Source organism: Euleptes europaea, chromosome 5 (genome assembly GCF_029931775.1).
Source record: "Euleptes europaea isolate rEulEur1 chromosome 5, rEulEur1.hap1, whole genome shotgun sequence".
NCBI classification, from domain to species: domain Eukaryota; kingdom Metazoa; phylum Chordata; class Lepidosauria; order Squamata; family Sphaerodactylidae; genus Euleptes; species Euleptes europaea.
The window spans coordinates 75,991,045-76,007,033 of NC_079316.1; the positions used below are offsets into that span (position 1 = coordinate 75,991,045).

General features: G+C 43.0%; 1 protein-coding gene across 1 annotated transcript in view; it reads right to left on the bottom strand.

The window, feature by feature from the left end:
• Nucleotides 1-6,126: 6,126 nt before the first annotated feature.
• TCERG1L (transcription elongation regulator 1 like) overlaps nucleotides 6,127-15,989 on the bottom strand; it is a 211,944-nt gene continuing 202,081 nt past the window's right edge. The window contains exons 12-13 of the mRNA XM_056849627.1: nucleotides 13,346-13,464; nucleotides 6,127-6,727 (exon numbers count right to left, since the gene is read on the bottom strand). Coding sequence (XP_056705605.1) covers nucleotides 6,571-6,727; nucleotides 13,346-13,464 — 276 coding nt within the window. The 3' untranslated portion in view covers nucleotides 6,127-6,570. The remainder of the gene's footprint in view (nucleotides 6,728-13,345; nucleotides 13,465-15,989) is intronic.

The following is a 15,989-nucleotide window of genomic DNA, read 5'->3' on the forward strand; positions in this document are numbered from 1 at the left end:
TTCCGAACTTTGAATTCCCGCCAAATTGAACGGATCTGAAGTGGGGGAGTTCAGACTTCGGCACGTACCAAACCCACAAGGGCCAAATTCGGCCGAATCTGAACTGTACCGAATTTTTTTTTTGACAGCCCTACTGGCAAACCACCTGTTAGTCTCTTGCCATGAAAACCCCAAAAAGGGGTTGCACTTGCCATAAGTCAGCTGCAACTTAACGGCACTTTACACACACATATGTACAACATAAGCAGATAAAGGAATCTTTCCGGGTTTAGTGAGAAACCTGGCACAACTCCTATAGCTAGGAATTCCACTCAGATCAAAATGAATCCTCGGATGCTGGCCCAACTCATAGAAGAATATGGTTGCCAACTGCCAGGTGGTGGCTGGAGATCTCCTGCAATTACAACTGATCTTGCAATTACAACTGAGCCGATAGAGTTCAGTTCACCTGAAGAAAATGGATGCTTTGGCAATTAGACTCTATGGCATTGAAGTCCCTCCCACCTCTAAACCCTGCCCTCCTCAGGCTCTGCCCCAAAAATCTCCAGTTATTTCCCAACCCTGAGCTTGCAGCCCTAAGAACCCTCCCAGGTAGGGTTGCCAGGTCCCTCTTCACCACCGGCAGGACAGAAGCTGAGGAGGGTGGGGTTTAGGAGTGTGGGGTTTAGGGAGGGAGGGACTTCAATGCTATAGAGTCCAATTGCCAAAGTGGCCATTTTCTCCAGGTGAACTGATCTCTCTTGGCTGGAGATCAGTTGTTATAGCAGGAGATCTCCTGCCACCACCTGGAGGCTGGCAACCCTACTCCTGGGCTTAGCATTACACCCAAATCCTTTAAGAAAAATGGCTATCTGCTCCAAAAGTAAAAAAAAAGAGAGAGAGAGAGAGAGAGAGAGAGAGAGAAAAGGTACAGGAACAGAATGAACTGAAAACTCATGCATGGGCAAAACTACAGAATCCTGTAAATAGCATGACTGATTATAGGTAAATGCAACCATCATCATTTGAGCAGTGTGTTATGGTTGAAAGCATTTCATACACTCACAGTGTAATCTTACATTGGTGTGCACAGTATCCTACTGAAATATACTTAGTGGACCTTACTCACAGGAAAATATTTTTAAGATTGCACTAATTATCTCAGTAATCCTGGCAATAGCCCTGTCAGACAGTCAGCGTGAAGCAGAAATCAAAGTGTTTGACTGTGACTAGGGAGCCCCGAGTTCAAATCTTCACTCAGTTGTGTGGCTTATTGAGTGACTTCAGCCTGCTTTCTCTCTCTCTCTCTCTCTCTCTCTCAGCCTAACCTAGTGTTGTTGGGAGGACAAAACAGAGGGAAGAAACTACTGATGCTGTCCTGTGCTTCTCGGAGGAAATAGGGTGCAGAGTGGGGATAAAGTGTGGTTGATAGAGAAATATTCTCATAATCACAAGACAGATGTCAGCTAAGGCTAACAGGGTGGCTCACCTACAGGACTGCCAGGTCCCTCTTTGCCACCGGCGGGAGGTTTTGGGGGTGGAGCCTGAGGAGGGTGGGGTTTGGGGAGGGGAGGGACTTCAATGCCATACAGTCCAATTGCCAAAGCGGCCATTTTCTCCAGGTGAACTGATCTCTATCGGCTGGAGATCAGTTGAAATAGCAGTAGATCTCCTGCTACTACCTGGAGGTTCGCAACCCTACTCACCTAACAGATCATGCATGAGCTGAGAAACTGAAGCAGACATTTTCTGCTTCTTGTTTTGCTCCCCTGTTAGTGACTGTGATAGAAGAACAAAAGATTCATGAAACTCCAGTGGTTTCACCACGCTTTTATTTCTCTCCTTGTCGAAATGTAGATGGGAGGCCAGTAAAGTATCTGTCCATTAGAGTTTTCTGCTTGTGTATTTTCTTTAATCAGTCTCTTCCATCACACTCAGGAGGAAATAGATTTTCCTTTCTCTTTTATTAACAATATTGGTGCTTACACACAGGTCTGCTGCACCACCACCAAAAAGTTAGAGATCCCATAAACTTTTGTGCTTACCAGCAAGTACCATATAGATGAAATGCAAGCAAGAGCTGATTGGAACATGCTTAGGATTGTCTTTGTGGGAAAAGGGTTTTATATCTGTTTTTTTAACTGTTGTAAATACATGAAAAATGCCCCGTTGTTTTTGATTTCCAACCTCTGGCTGCTTATATAACATTTCCCCGCCATTATTAAATCAATACTGTCTTCTTTGGGGAACAAAATAACAGTTGGTAGGAAATAAATTTTAATACAAACAGAACACAAACACACAGCACACACACACACACACACCTTTACATTGAGATCCTTCTCAGATGTTTGCTATTTTTACTGCTGATGCTCTTTAAACATATTATTATTCGGCACTCTGAGTCAAGGAAATTGTGCTGTTTTTCAGAGCGGTGAAAAGCTTGATTCTTCAAAGGAAACAAGGAGGAAAACAACTACAGATGCTTCAGTGGGTAAAACTAGATCTAAGGACATTGCAACATAATGTCTTCAGTTCCCTAGCAAAGTCTGCTTCCTCCCCCCCCCCCCCCACAAGATGCTGCTGAGCTCATTAAGTACATCTTTCCACAATACTTATGTGCCTCTTTCTTTTGATCTGAGTACAATTAGAGCCGTAAAACCTGATAGGGATGTCACCTTATTTGCCCTTTGTATACATTTATGTCCACATTTGCCCTTTATATTGCATAAAAAGCTCCAAAAAGTATTGAACCCCCTTTTGAGAAGAAATCGAGCTCCCCATTGAAGGATGATGACTCACTTTACAGATCAGGGACCAAAATTGTTTTGTGTCTTTTTTCCTAATGGCGTCAATAAGTAGGTCCCACTCTTTTGGGATATACTGCTGTTTTGTTTTTAGTTTTGTTACGTTTCTATATTTTCTTTTAAGCTGGAGTAACAATCTCAAGTGCTCATAATTTCTTAAAATTCCTAGAATGCCCCAAAGACCTAAAATTCCTGACAGATCTTTGGTTAGCCTTCCTCAACTGATGGCTTTCCCATCATACCAGGCGTGCTTCCCCTTAAATTGGGAGGGGTGCAAGGATCCTTTAAATAGTGGTTCAAAGGCCTCCAAGAAGTCCTCGGATGATTTTAAAGCAATAAGTGGGTCAGGAGCATTAACTATGTCTGGAATTAGCCTCTTAAATAAGCTCAAATAAGGTAGGGTATCAACCTCTACTCCACACCTTTTATATTTATAAGCCTGCATGCTTAAATCCAAGGTAGATTGATCCCAGTCCAAAAGCTTCAGAGTATCCACTTAATTGGAAAATTGAGGATCAGGGCCACTCCTTTGACTGTTTGTGATGGCCTGGGGCATGCTAATATATATGATAAAACACATGACACCCCCCATTACATGCTAATCTGTTTGCTGCATAAAATTGACCTGCCACGTCACCTGCCTTGATCCATCTCGTGCGAAAAGACAACAAGCGAATATTTCAAGAGACAGGAAGATGGCTATAAAGTGAATCTGTCAGGGACTTCATCTAGGGCAGTCAATGGCCAAATATTTATTTATTGTATTTAGAAAAAACATGCTTCTGCTTCTCCAGGACTCTTGCCCGAGGCAGCTTACAAAATAAAAAATAATTTAAAAAACCCATTAAAAACAATTAATTAAAATCCAGCATGAAAAAAGCTCCAGCCCAGCATTAAATCATAGATCACACCAAAGAAAGGCCATGGACTGCTTAAAACAAACAGCTTAAAACAACAGTTTCCGGTCTAAAAAATATTGTTTAAAAAACAACCCCTTAATCAAAAGCCTGGGTGAACAGAAACATTTTGGCCTGGCATCTGAAGGGGGAGGACATTCCACAAATGAGGTGCCACTACTGAAAAACCCCTGTTTCTGGTTGCCCCCTGAAGGCGGGGGCACAGAGAGAAGGGCTTGAGAGATAGATTAGGACTGGTGGACTGGATAGCATGGAAGGAGACGGCCTTTGAGGTAACCTGGCCCCAAGCCATTTAGGGCTTTAAAAGTAAGAACCAGCATTTTTAATTGAAACAAATGGGCATCCAGTGCAGATCTTTCAGCACTGGGATGACATGATCTCTGTGTATAATTACATTCTCCATTCCAGTGGTTTTTATGATCAGCTGCTGGGACAAGGGTTGCCAGCTCCGGGTTGGGAAATATCAAAAATTGGGGGAAGGCGCAGAGCCCAAGGAGGGTGTTGTTTGGGGAGGGGAGGGACTTCAATGCCATAGAGTCCAATGGCCAAAGCAGCCATTTTTTCCAGGTGAACTGATCTCTATTGGCTGGAGATCAGTTGTAATAGCAGAAGATCTGCAGCCACCACCTGGAGGTTGGCAACCCTAGCTGGGACTGAACCTGGCAGCTAAAGTGCAGAAGGGATTGCTCTATTGTCCAGATAAGGAGAGAAGGCCAGGTTTATATTTATGTATTTGGAAAATGTATATGCTGCTCAGGTATCTAGTATCAGGTATCTGTCTGAAAAGCAAAACTGATTTTTACTTATATACAGGGTACCAGGCAAGTAATTATTTTCATGCCTGGCTCACACTGAGTCATGTCACTGGTGTTGAAGCTCAAAAGAGATCTCACGCTGCATCCCCAGATACCAGGTTTTAAATTAAGGCTTTGGCCAATAAAGCCATACCATTAAAGGAAAGGAATCACTATTAAACTGTGGAACTCCCTGCCCCAGGATGTGGTGATGGCTGCCAGCATGGAAGGCTTTAAGAGGGGAGGGGACATGTTCATGGAGGAGAGGGCTATCCATGGCTACTAGTCAAAATGGATACTTGACAGCCCCCCGCCAGCCTTCCCGGGAATCCCGGCAAGGCTGGGGGGGGGTCTTTAGACCCCTCTGCGCTCTCTGCGCAGAGAGCCCAGAGGGGCTTGACAGCCCCCCGCCAGCCTTGCCGGAACTCCCAGCAAGGCTGGGGGGGTCTTTAGACCCCTCTGTGCTCTCTGCGCAGAGAGCCCAGAGGGATTTGACAGCCCCCCGCCAGCCTTCCCGGGAGTCCCGGCAAGGCTGGGGGGGGGGTCTTTAAACCCCTCTGCGCTGCCTGCGCAGATAGCGCAGAGTGGCTTGTTGGGGGGGCCCTTTAAACAGATCTGCGCCTCCCAGCTGGGAGGCGTGGATCTGTTTAAAGGGCCCCCCGCGTGCCTTCAGGGAATCCCCCTGAAGGCGAGCGGGGGGCCGAATTTCCCCCCGAACTCCGGATCCCCCCCAAATTTCAGGGATCCGAAGCGGGGGAGTTTGGACTTCGGCACGGCCTGAATAAAAACGGGCTGAATTTTGCCGAATCCGAATTCTACCGAATTTGTTTTTTCAACAGCCCTACTAGTCATGATACAGACCTGTTCTCTCCAGGATAAGAGGAGTATGCCCATTATATTGGAACACAGGCACGACAATGCTGCTTGTTTGTGGGCTTCCTAGAGGCGCCTGGTTGACCACTGTGTGAACAGACTGCTGGACTTGATCAACGTTGGTCTGATCTAGCATGGCTTTTCTTAGGTTCTTAATATACCCAGTGACTGTGTTTTTAGAGACGGTTACTATTTCTTTTTTTGTACAAACCAAACTGACCAATAGTCTTAAAATATTTATTAATTAAAAAAAAGTTAAAATATTTGTTTATACAAAGATGAGACAAATCTCATGCAAACTCTTTGCATACAATAAAAATAACTCAAATATTAGTAGGATGGGTTTACAAAATAACTTCTTTATAGTAGCTTTTAATAGAGAAGTGCCGCTCTTTTCGGTGTGCTTGGAGCACCATCCAGAATAATTTACTTACAAACTCATTTCTTTTCTTTTTAAATTAAGATTTATACATTGTTCTACGGGAAAGGTGCCAAGATATTCACACTCTTCACTATGGTTTACAATTAATACCCTATTACTACTACTACTCAGAAAACTAGACTTAGACCTATGAACACTGAGTAATGATATCCTCAATTCACTGGACTTCTGAACCGTTCATGTTGAATGTAAAATGCTGAAAAAAACATTGTGGTGTGGTACAATCCTAAGCATGGTTGCCTGGAAATAAGACCCACTGGACTTACTGAGTTCACTGGACTTACTTCCAAGTAAATGTGCATGGGATTGCAGACTTCAGTAAACTGTTTTAATGATGAAAAATAATGACTTGAGATTGTTATGGATGGCATCTGTTGCTGCTTAATTACAAATCACATTGGATTCAAAATTTGTGTATATTACAAGTAATTTGCATAATTAAAACAATTAAGGGACTGACATATCATGGTAATTAGAAATGCATCAAACTTGAATGTTGTAAAAAAGAGAGCTTCAATATGAAACATTAAGTCTCTGAGAATGAAATATCCTACAGATTCCTGCAGCGCAGCCTTAAACCTAACATGCGTTCATTGAACCTTTGGGCACAGAAATGGGTCTTCAAGTTGTCTGGCTTTTCTTAAAATTGCTGGGATATGAACTCAAAAAAGATGACACACAACGCATGCCCTTCATTTTTGTCCACCGTAGAAACCTCAGTATTTGATTTGCATTCTTATTGCAGATTTCTTTTCTTTTTATCTCATTTTCCGTAGCCGTATTCTGTTTTCTTTGTCTCTCTTTTTAAGGATAAGTATGAACTGGTTGAAAAAATGCTCTTGGTCTTTCTTTTTCTGAACGAGCCGAAATCGTTGATCTCTGCCGTATTTCTCTGCAAACTCTTTAAATGTCGTCCTTGGGGAGGAAGGGATAACCAAACATAAACTACGATGTCACAAGGCTCATCAATACATTTTTGTACCTTTACATATACCTTCAACCCCTTTGCACTGAAAAGGGTGTTACTGGGTCTATCACAGGCCCACCAGCAACGATGGCAGCATAAAATCAAAGTTTGCGGTACTCATTGATCTACTTGACATTTTATTCCGACTCATTATTTCCATTCCACAGAACATGTATACCTCTATCGATTCTGGGCAACTTGATTAATAATTAGTTCACTGAGGATCATCCAGTGTAATTACGTGGGATTCTCAAAAAAATTAGACCATAAATTCTTCTTTAGCTTAAGCTTTCCATCAGCAGTTACTTCCGGCTGGATTTCCTCCTTCCTCCAACATTGTTGAGGACAGAGACCTTTGTCAGAATAACAATTTTCAAAGGACTGCACTGTCACTAGTGACATATTTTGTGACTCCTAATTGAGTGAGTGCCCTGACCTGGATGGCCCAGGCTAACCTCATCTTGACAGATCTCCAAAACTAAGCAGGGTCAGCCCAGGTTAGCACTTGGATGGGAGACCACCACGGAACTCCATGGTCGCAATGCAGTGGAAGGCAATGGCAAACCACTTCTGTTAGTCTCTTGCCTTGAAAATCCTACTAGGTTGCCATAAGTCGGCTGAATCATGATGGCATTTTATATATACACACACGTAACTGCTGGACTTGATGGACCTTGCTCTGATCCAGCATGGCTTTTCTTATGTCTGCCAACTTGGAAGGCTTTAAGAGGGGAGTGGGCATGTTCATGGAGGGTAGGACTATCCATGGCTGTGAGTTAAAATGACTACTAGTCATGAGGCATACAGATTCTCTATAGTATCAGAGGAGCATGCCTATTATATTAGGTGCTGTGGATCACAGGCAGGATGGTGCTGCAGTCATCTTGCTTGTGGGCTTCCTAGAAGCATCTGGTTGGCCACTGTGTGAACAGACTGCTGGACTTGGTGGGCCGTGGTCTGATCCAGCATGGCTTTTCTTATGTTTGTTATGAGTGTGCGTGGGTGGGGTGGGAAGGGCACCATTGTCATGGGTTGAAAAAGGAGAAAGTTGAAGCCATAACTTGTGTGCAGGTGTAAAGTTGCAGCCAACTCATGGCAACCCCAGCAAGGGGCTTTCAAAGAAGAAGCAGGGGTGGTTTGCCAGTGCCTTCTTGGGCAGAGTCTTCCTTGTAGGTCTCCCTTCCAAGTACTGACCCTGCTTATCCTTCAAGATCTGATGAGACTGGGCTATACCATACTGTCTTCCTTCCCACAGCCATAACTTTACACTGATAAATACATAAAAAAATAATAGATTTTCAGAACTCTGAGCAAAAGTTCGTGTAGGGTACAGACAGTTAGGATTATCAAATGCTTAAGTTCATGACTCAGTTAAAACCCCAGAACTGTCCTCCCCCCAGGCATGTATATGTGGAACACAATGTATATTTCATACCAAACAACCAAGAATTCCTGACCTCCTAACAGAGCTGTATTCATGCACAAGCTGTGTAGGCTACAGACAAGGGTCTCAAATTATAAGTGCCTGCCAAATCCAAAAAAACACTAAAATTACAAAATTACCATATTTCGGTAAAGCTTAAACTTGACATAACTTAAAACATCAACAAGCCTTAAAACGCCTATAGCTCCTCATGGTTATTATGAGCTGGACCAAACAATGGGACGGGTTAAGGGCAGGACTATTTGAATGGCTGGTTGAAGGCAATGGCTGCCAGCAGCTTTAATGAGGCAGTAGCAGAAGGGGGAAACCCTGAACACAAGTAATGACCCTGGACTTATCCTGTATTATTTCCTTTCACCCTTGCTCCCTCCCTTCTACCCTCAGCCCACAATCCATGAAATATACTTTATGACCCATAACAGTGTGAAAGGTTTTGAGTTCCTCAAAACTCTTCATCAGGCATCATATTAAAAAATAAAAAAGAGGGGGGGGGGAAAGTTTATTTTAAGTATATTTTTTTGAGATCCTGAAGTAAAGACCTCCTCATGCCTGCACATGGTAGACAAGGAAGCCCTGCCCTCACATCTTCAACAAGATGTTCAAACAATTGCTACCATCGCCCAGGTGTAAAAATACCTTGTTGGGAGGGGGAGGACCATGGACTGGACTGTAGGGAGGAAGGCCATTATCATTTCTCTGAGTGGTAGGTAGAGACTGTTTCTGTCCCTGTTGCATCTTATCCAGTAATGTGGTCAGTGCAAAGATGTATGAGAGGGTCTTATTGTCCAACATCTGCCTCACAACCTTTGCCAATGGCAAGCTGAGGGATCCAGGCCAATGTTCTCCCACACAAGTGCTCACTTGGTTGGGGCAAATATCACCACTCTGAGGGATGGAGACAAATTTCTACTCTGAGCTGAGTGGGATGGAGCACCATTTTGTCTTCCTTTCATTCCAGATAGGCTCCCATTATGGTGCTTAGAAAAATAAGGTGTGGGTTGCCAGAGAAGAAGAAGAAGGAGAAGAAGAAGAAGGAGAAGGAGAAAGAGAAGAAGGAGGAGGAGGAGGAGTTGGTTTTTATATGCCAACTTTCTCTACCAGTTACGGAAGAATCAAATTGGCTTACAATCACCTTCTCTTCCCCTCTCCACAACAGACACCCTGTGAGGTAGGTGGAGCTGAGAAAGCTCTAAGAGAACTGTGACTAGCCCAAGGTCACCCAGCTGGCTTCATGTGTAGGAGTGGGGAAACCAACCCAGTTCACCAGATTAGCATCTGCCTCTCATGTGGAGGAGTTGGAAATCAAAGCTGGTTCTCCAGATTAGAGTCCACCACTCCAAACCACCACTTTTAACCACAACACCACGGTGCCCAGCCAACCTTTCCCTGTTTCTTATCACTATCACCCCGGTCTGATGTCTGTAGGGAAATATTCAGAGGCCTTTTAGTCCACATTTTTTTCAGCAGCATTTATTCTCTGTGATGCATGAAATCATTTTGCATTCCAGCTCTTCTTTACCATGTTCTCACTGCATTTCCAGAAGCAGGCCAAGTAATGTTTAAAGAAGAGAATATTACTTCTTTTTTTTGCTAAATAGCATAGCAGAACTAGGCAAACTCAACATGGATTAAATTCTGGTCTCTCATGTTGGCCATGAATATTGCAAGAGTTTCCAGTGAGGATCTCTTCTTGTACAAAAGGAACACAGATCGGCTTCTGCCACACTTGTCCAGCTATCGCATTATTCTGGAGTATTTTCCATTTGGTTTATAATCATACCATCAATAGAAGGAGAAAATACATTTGTTTGTGCCAAAGCAGGTAGAACTGCTTTATTATTCTAAATATTAGTAGCAGTGAACTTCTGTATCATTACTTAGCTATGTCAGATAAACTACATTAAAATTAAGAATAGGCCACTTCATCTTGATGATTTACAAATTGGAAATTCAGAAAGATGAAATTCACTTATTATTTTGTAATTCTCATGTGGCACACGGTAAAAAGGCAAGGAACCAAGCTAAGAACAGTAAACAAGCAACAATTCAAACTCGGATTTTTGCAGTGCAGGAAAAGTGCTAATAATATAGTCATGAGTGAATGTAATTTGGGTTTTGTCAAAAGACTGACAAAGAAAATACTTCAGTGATTTTACATGATAAAGACTCATAACTTGGTTACTGGACATGAACATGCTGCGAGCGCTAATCACATCTGCAACTGACTCCCTTATTTAATAGCAAAATGAACTAGTAAGATGGATTTTTAATGGCCCATTTAATACAATGAAGTAACAGAGATGGATAAGTTCTGTAACATTATCATATGGCTACCAATTAGGTCTTGATTTGGTTCTTGTGGGTTATCCGGGCTGTGTAACCGTGGTCTTGGTATTTTCTTTCCTGACCAAGACCACGGTTACACAGCCCAGATAACCCACAAGAACCAATGAACTCTGACCGTGAAAGCCTTTGACAATATTTAGGTCTTGATTTTTTTTTAAAAATCTGTCTTGGATGTTTAAAGAGCAATCCTAAATATGTCTTCTCAGAATCCTACTCTGAGGGCTGTCGATTTGGTTCCATCCAGCATGAAAAACAGCAGAATTTTCCCCTATTCAGCGGTTTCCAGTTCGGATAGAGCCAAAGTAAAAAAAGGCGGAAAAACGACGAGCCGAATTTGGCAAGTTTGGGCGGACGCCGAATAAATTCAGGCAAATTCGGTGTCCCCGAACCAGCATTCTCCCGTGGCCAATGGTGGCCCAAGCTGAGTCTTCTTCTGGCCAATCAGAGCAGGGATTCTCCCTTTTGAATTGGCCAGGAGAAGAGTATAAAAACTCCCGTCCCGTCCCGAGTCTGTATTCATTTCCTTCCATTTTGGTGCTGCTGCTCCTGAGAGATCCTTCTTACTGGATTAGGATAGGATTGGATTTACTTCTCCCTGCTCCTGCTGGAAGACATCCACACAGTTTGATTTTTTGGGTTTTTCTCTATACCTTTTCTTGTGTGTGTGTGTGTGTGCGGGGGAAGCAGTTTCTGTGGGTTGGGGGGAAGCCAAAGGGGGCTTTTGCCTGTTCAAGGGGGTGCCCGCTCGCCTATGCAGGAGTGTGCATTCTGCCTTTTTCTGCCCATTGCTACCCTCGCCTGGAGTTGAGTCAGTGCAGCAGTGCGGCGTGAGTCTCCCTCTGCTCAGCACCTGCGCCTCCTTCTCCTTGGTTCATTTGTTTGGGGTTGAGCTGTACTGGTCTGAGGGGGGGCTTTTGCCTGTCTGCCGGGGGGGGGGTGCCCGCTCGCCTCTGCGGGAGTGTGCGTTCTGCCTTTTTTGCCCCTTGCCACCCTCACCTGGAGTTGAGTGCAGCTGTGCAGCCATTCCCGTTGTTTCTAATGGGCTAGCCTATCATTCGTTTTAGTACACCCCATGTCAGTGAGTCTCTCTCTGTCTGGCCTGTTCTTCTCCTTCATTTGGAATTTGCGTCTTCTGGTTCGGGTGGGGGTTGTTCTGCTGGGGGGGGCTTGATTGCCTCTGTGGGGTGTGATTTGGGGGGGTTACCTGTCCTCGGGAGGGGGCTGATTGCCTCTTTGCGAGTGTGATTGTTGTTGTGGAAAGTTTGAATCCAGCAGCATGAAATCTATTGATACTGAAGATACACAAGTTGCGCAGGTCGCACGTACACTAGTAGCATTATAAGATGCACTTTGGCTGTGTTGAAATGAAAAGATACGTCACCCATGCTAGTTGCGCTATATACTTACGCTTTGAGCGTTGTTGGATGCACTTTCAGCATAGTATGAAAGCTTTTCTTGCTTGTGTTACATCAGTTCTTAGAAGCCATGGACTGGCTTCTACTGTGTGTGTGGGGGAGCCAAAGGGGGGGTTACCTTACCTGTCCAGGTGGGGGGGGGCTTGATCTCCTCTTTGCGAGTGTGATTGTTACTGTTTTCACTGGCTTCACAGTGTGGGTCAGTGAGTCTCTCTCTGGCTGCCCCAGAAACAATGGGAGGTTTTGCCTTGGATTTGCCACTCTCTAGATGCACATTAAGGATTGCCGGCTCCCATTCATTCCAATGGGTGGAGGGGGGACCCCTTCCAGACCCCATAACTCGGGACCCCTGAACCAATCTTCACCAAACTTGGGGGTTCTTGCAAGTAGGGTCCCTCCAAGCTACCTTGAAAGTTTGGGACCTCTACCTCCAAAAATGCCCCCCCCCAGGAGCCACAGAAAGCTATGAATGTGCTTTAAATGGCTTTATTTGGCCAAATTAATTTGGGAACGCTGAATTTCATGCTGAATCCCACTGATCCGAAAAGGGGGAGTTCAGACTTCATCATTTCCCAAATAAAAATGGGCCGAATTTTTCCAAATCAGAATTTTACAGATTTTTTTTTTCAACAGCCCTACTACTCAGGTCTATTCAATGGGGCTTAGTCCCAGGAAAGTGTTCATAGGATAGCATTGATAGTACACTAAAAATATGAATCTTTTGTGACTATGACCATCAAGCAGTTCTGGGAGCAGCCTGCTTGGAGTGATGAAGAGGTAGGACCTGGCAACCCTATGTATGGCGCCTTCCAACTCTATGATTCTATAAACAGGATGCCTAAAATAAATATGTGAACATTTAACATACAGAACTGATTCTAGCCACAAAATTTAGTTCTTTCTGCATCATTAAAATATAGAAAAGGTAGATATATAACATACAAGGACCATTATGAGTTACACTGGCTATGGAGGGTATCTTTTGCTTAGGGCTGTGTTAAGGTTTCTTTTGGCAAGGAGAATTTTAAAAAGGGGGGAACCTTTTTTTGTTTAAAGTAACACTTCCAATATCAGGACTTTGCAACCTCATTCTGCTTTATGGAGAGACTAGATTTTATTTTTCAAATACAGGACACAGCTGACATGCAAACTCCATTCATTATAATGCTACCTGCACAAGTCTGCCTACAACAGCAAGATGTGATGAATTGCACATGAAGCTGTACATTCTGAATATCCACATTTAATCCACATTTAATACAGCGTTGGTTTCTAGGTCACTAGAGCACAAGCTAAATCTAGCCAGCATTTTAATTTAGAAGACTTTCAAGAAGGATCTGAGCCCGAAAGCAGCTTCATACCTGGGTGATAATTTGGATTCCTCCAGCAGTTTTTTAAATTCCTCTTTGGCTAGTAGTAATTTGTTTTTCTTTTCCTTGTATTCCTCTCGTATTCTGGTCTTGACAAACTGCTCAAAGATCTTCAAATAAATCAAACAATATCATCAAACTAGTCATCTAGTCAAAGAGTGCCATTCAGTTAACTTCATATTTGCTTCTAGAACACAAGACAAGACACATCTGAGGGACACATGGAGTTTTTTAAATTTAAAATAAGTGTCATTCATGTTACTACCTTTCTATGTGTGCTTGTGTGTGAGTGGTGCAATATTAATGAAAGATAAACTTCACCCATCTGGAAGATCTAGGTTCAAATTGCCACTCTGCCACAGAAGCTTCTTAGGTAGGGTTGTCAACCTCCAGATACTAGCTGGAGATCTCCTGCTATTACAACTGATCTCTAGCTGATACAGATCAGTTCACTTGGAGAAACTGCTGCTTTGGCAATTGGACTTTATGGCATTGAAGTTCCAACCTTCCCCAAACCCCGCCCTCCTCAGGCTCCGCTCTAAAAATCTCCAGTTATTTCTCAACCCAGAGCTGGCAACCCTATTCTTAGGTTATCTTGGACCAGGCACACACACTGAACCTAACTTATGTCAGAGGACTGTTGTGATTGTAAAATGGAGGAGAGGAGAACAATGTAAGCTGCCTTGGGTCCCCACTGGGGAATAAGTAAATAAACATAAAATAAAATTCGGAATCAGTTTATTGACCTACACTTCCATGGAAAAACGCTTGAGAAAATGGTGCTTTTTCATGAGAGTTCTAAAGAGACTCATACCTCTCCCTCCCCATGCAATGTCATTTCTTCGCAGTTGAAAACAAATGAATGTGCATATAATGTTCTTTAAACAAAACAATCTGTATTCAACATCTGTACTCGACAAATTAATACCGCTGTTTGAAGATTTTAAGTCTCAAAATCTAAAAAGAAGAAAAATACTATTTGCTTCATTTGTCAACAGTGATCCTTCTTCAAATGGCATCATCCTATTGGTTTTGTAGTTTTTGGATCTCAAGAAGAAGAAGAAGAAAAGTTGTTTTTTATACCCTTATTTTCTCCACTTTAAGGAGTCTTCATGTGTAGAAGGGGGGAAACCAACCCAGTTCACCAGATTAGAGTCCACTTCTAATGTGTAGGAGTGGGGAATTAAACTTCATTCTCCAGATTAGAGTCCACTGCTCTTAACCACTACATCATGCTGGCTCTCAAGGTAGTGAGATTCTTAAAAAAAAAAAAAAAGGCAATGCCACATATCAAGAGCTCAAGTGGAGTCAGCAAGTATTCTTTGCTGCTGTTGGCTCCAGCTGGGAGGGAGGCAGTTAATAGAATATAATCATTTACTTTCTAGGCCAAACAACTGGATGAAAAGAGCAGATCCTTCCACTGAAGACAATATCCTACTAAATGAAGCCTGGGGCACACCCTTATTATTCCTGACTCAGGGGTCACATTCTCATTCACCAGGGTAATGTCTTGAAAGGGAAAGGACATGGCCCATTCAAAAACTGAAGTATGCTGTGGAGTGATGTGTTTCCACCCAGAGCTACTGTTCCCATCCCCCCTCTTAAAGGGGCCCTGACATCCATTTTATGACTATTCGTAGCTAAAGATCAATTCGAAAATGTTCCTTCCCCAAGCTTTAGTGTAATATTCTGAATAATTCTGGCAGAGTTAAAATTATCCTTCAGGAGTTTAGTTCTAAGATAATTTTTTTTCACTTCAATAAAAAGAGGTGTAAATTTAAAAAAAAAACACATTCTGCATATGTGCAGACTCTCGTTTTATATTATGAGTCTATTTGGAACTTCTCAGGGAAATGGTGTTATTTGTCATATATACCTGAGCATTACGAGTTCGGCAAATTGGTATTCCAAACAAGGTCAACTTTGGAACTATTGCTACTTGAGAACAGCTTAACAGGAAATTGTCATGATGCTATTATACAATTTTTATCTGTGCTTCTTTTTAGTGTATAGCGACACTTCAATATGCTTTTTAAAGCTCAAGAGACTTAAAAGATGCAATCTGGGGGTGAGATAGGGAAAGGAAGGCCAGTGGTTGAGCGCATGCTTTATATGGATATGGTTCTGAGCTTAGTTCAGTGCCCAGCATTCCCAATTAAAAGGGTCACACATAGCTGGCTGGGAGGGAGGAACTCTGCAGAAAGCCTTTCAAGAGCTACTACCGAACAGAGTGGACAGTGACAGATGAGATGGACCAATGGTCTGAGGCAATATAGAACAGTTTCATCTCCAACAACAGCGTTTCTCTGCCAGGTTTTTCCCGGCACAGCCTCGCTGTTTTCAGTGGGGAAACATTGTAATATTGCAGCATTATATCATTATTTTAGAGCCATTTTTTAAAAAATGAAATCACTTGTCGGGGGGGGGGAGAGGGAGTGGTTTAACAATGGCGAGAGTCCAGTAATTAAAAAGCGGGCTAGAGGTGGGTGGGACAAAGAAAACCGATACAAACATTATGAACTAGGAGAAAGCTGATCTCTTTCGTTCTAGAATATCTGGCTTTCAAGTGGATGGCTGGCAAGAAAGCAGCCTGAAGATTATTCCATGTACCATAAGTACTCTGGAAGGGGATGGC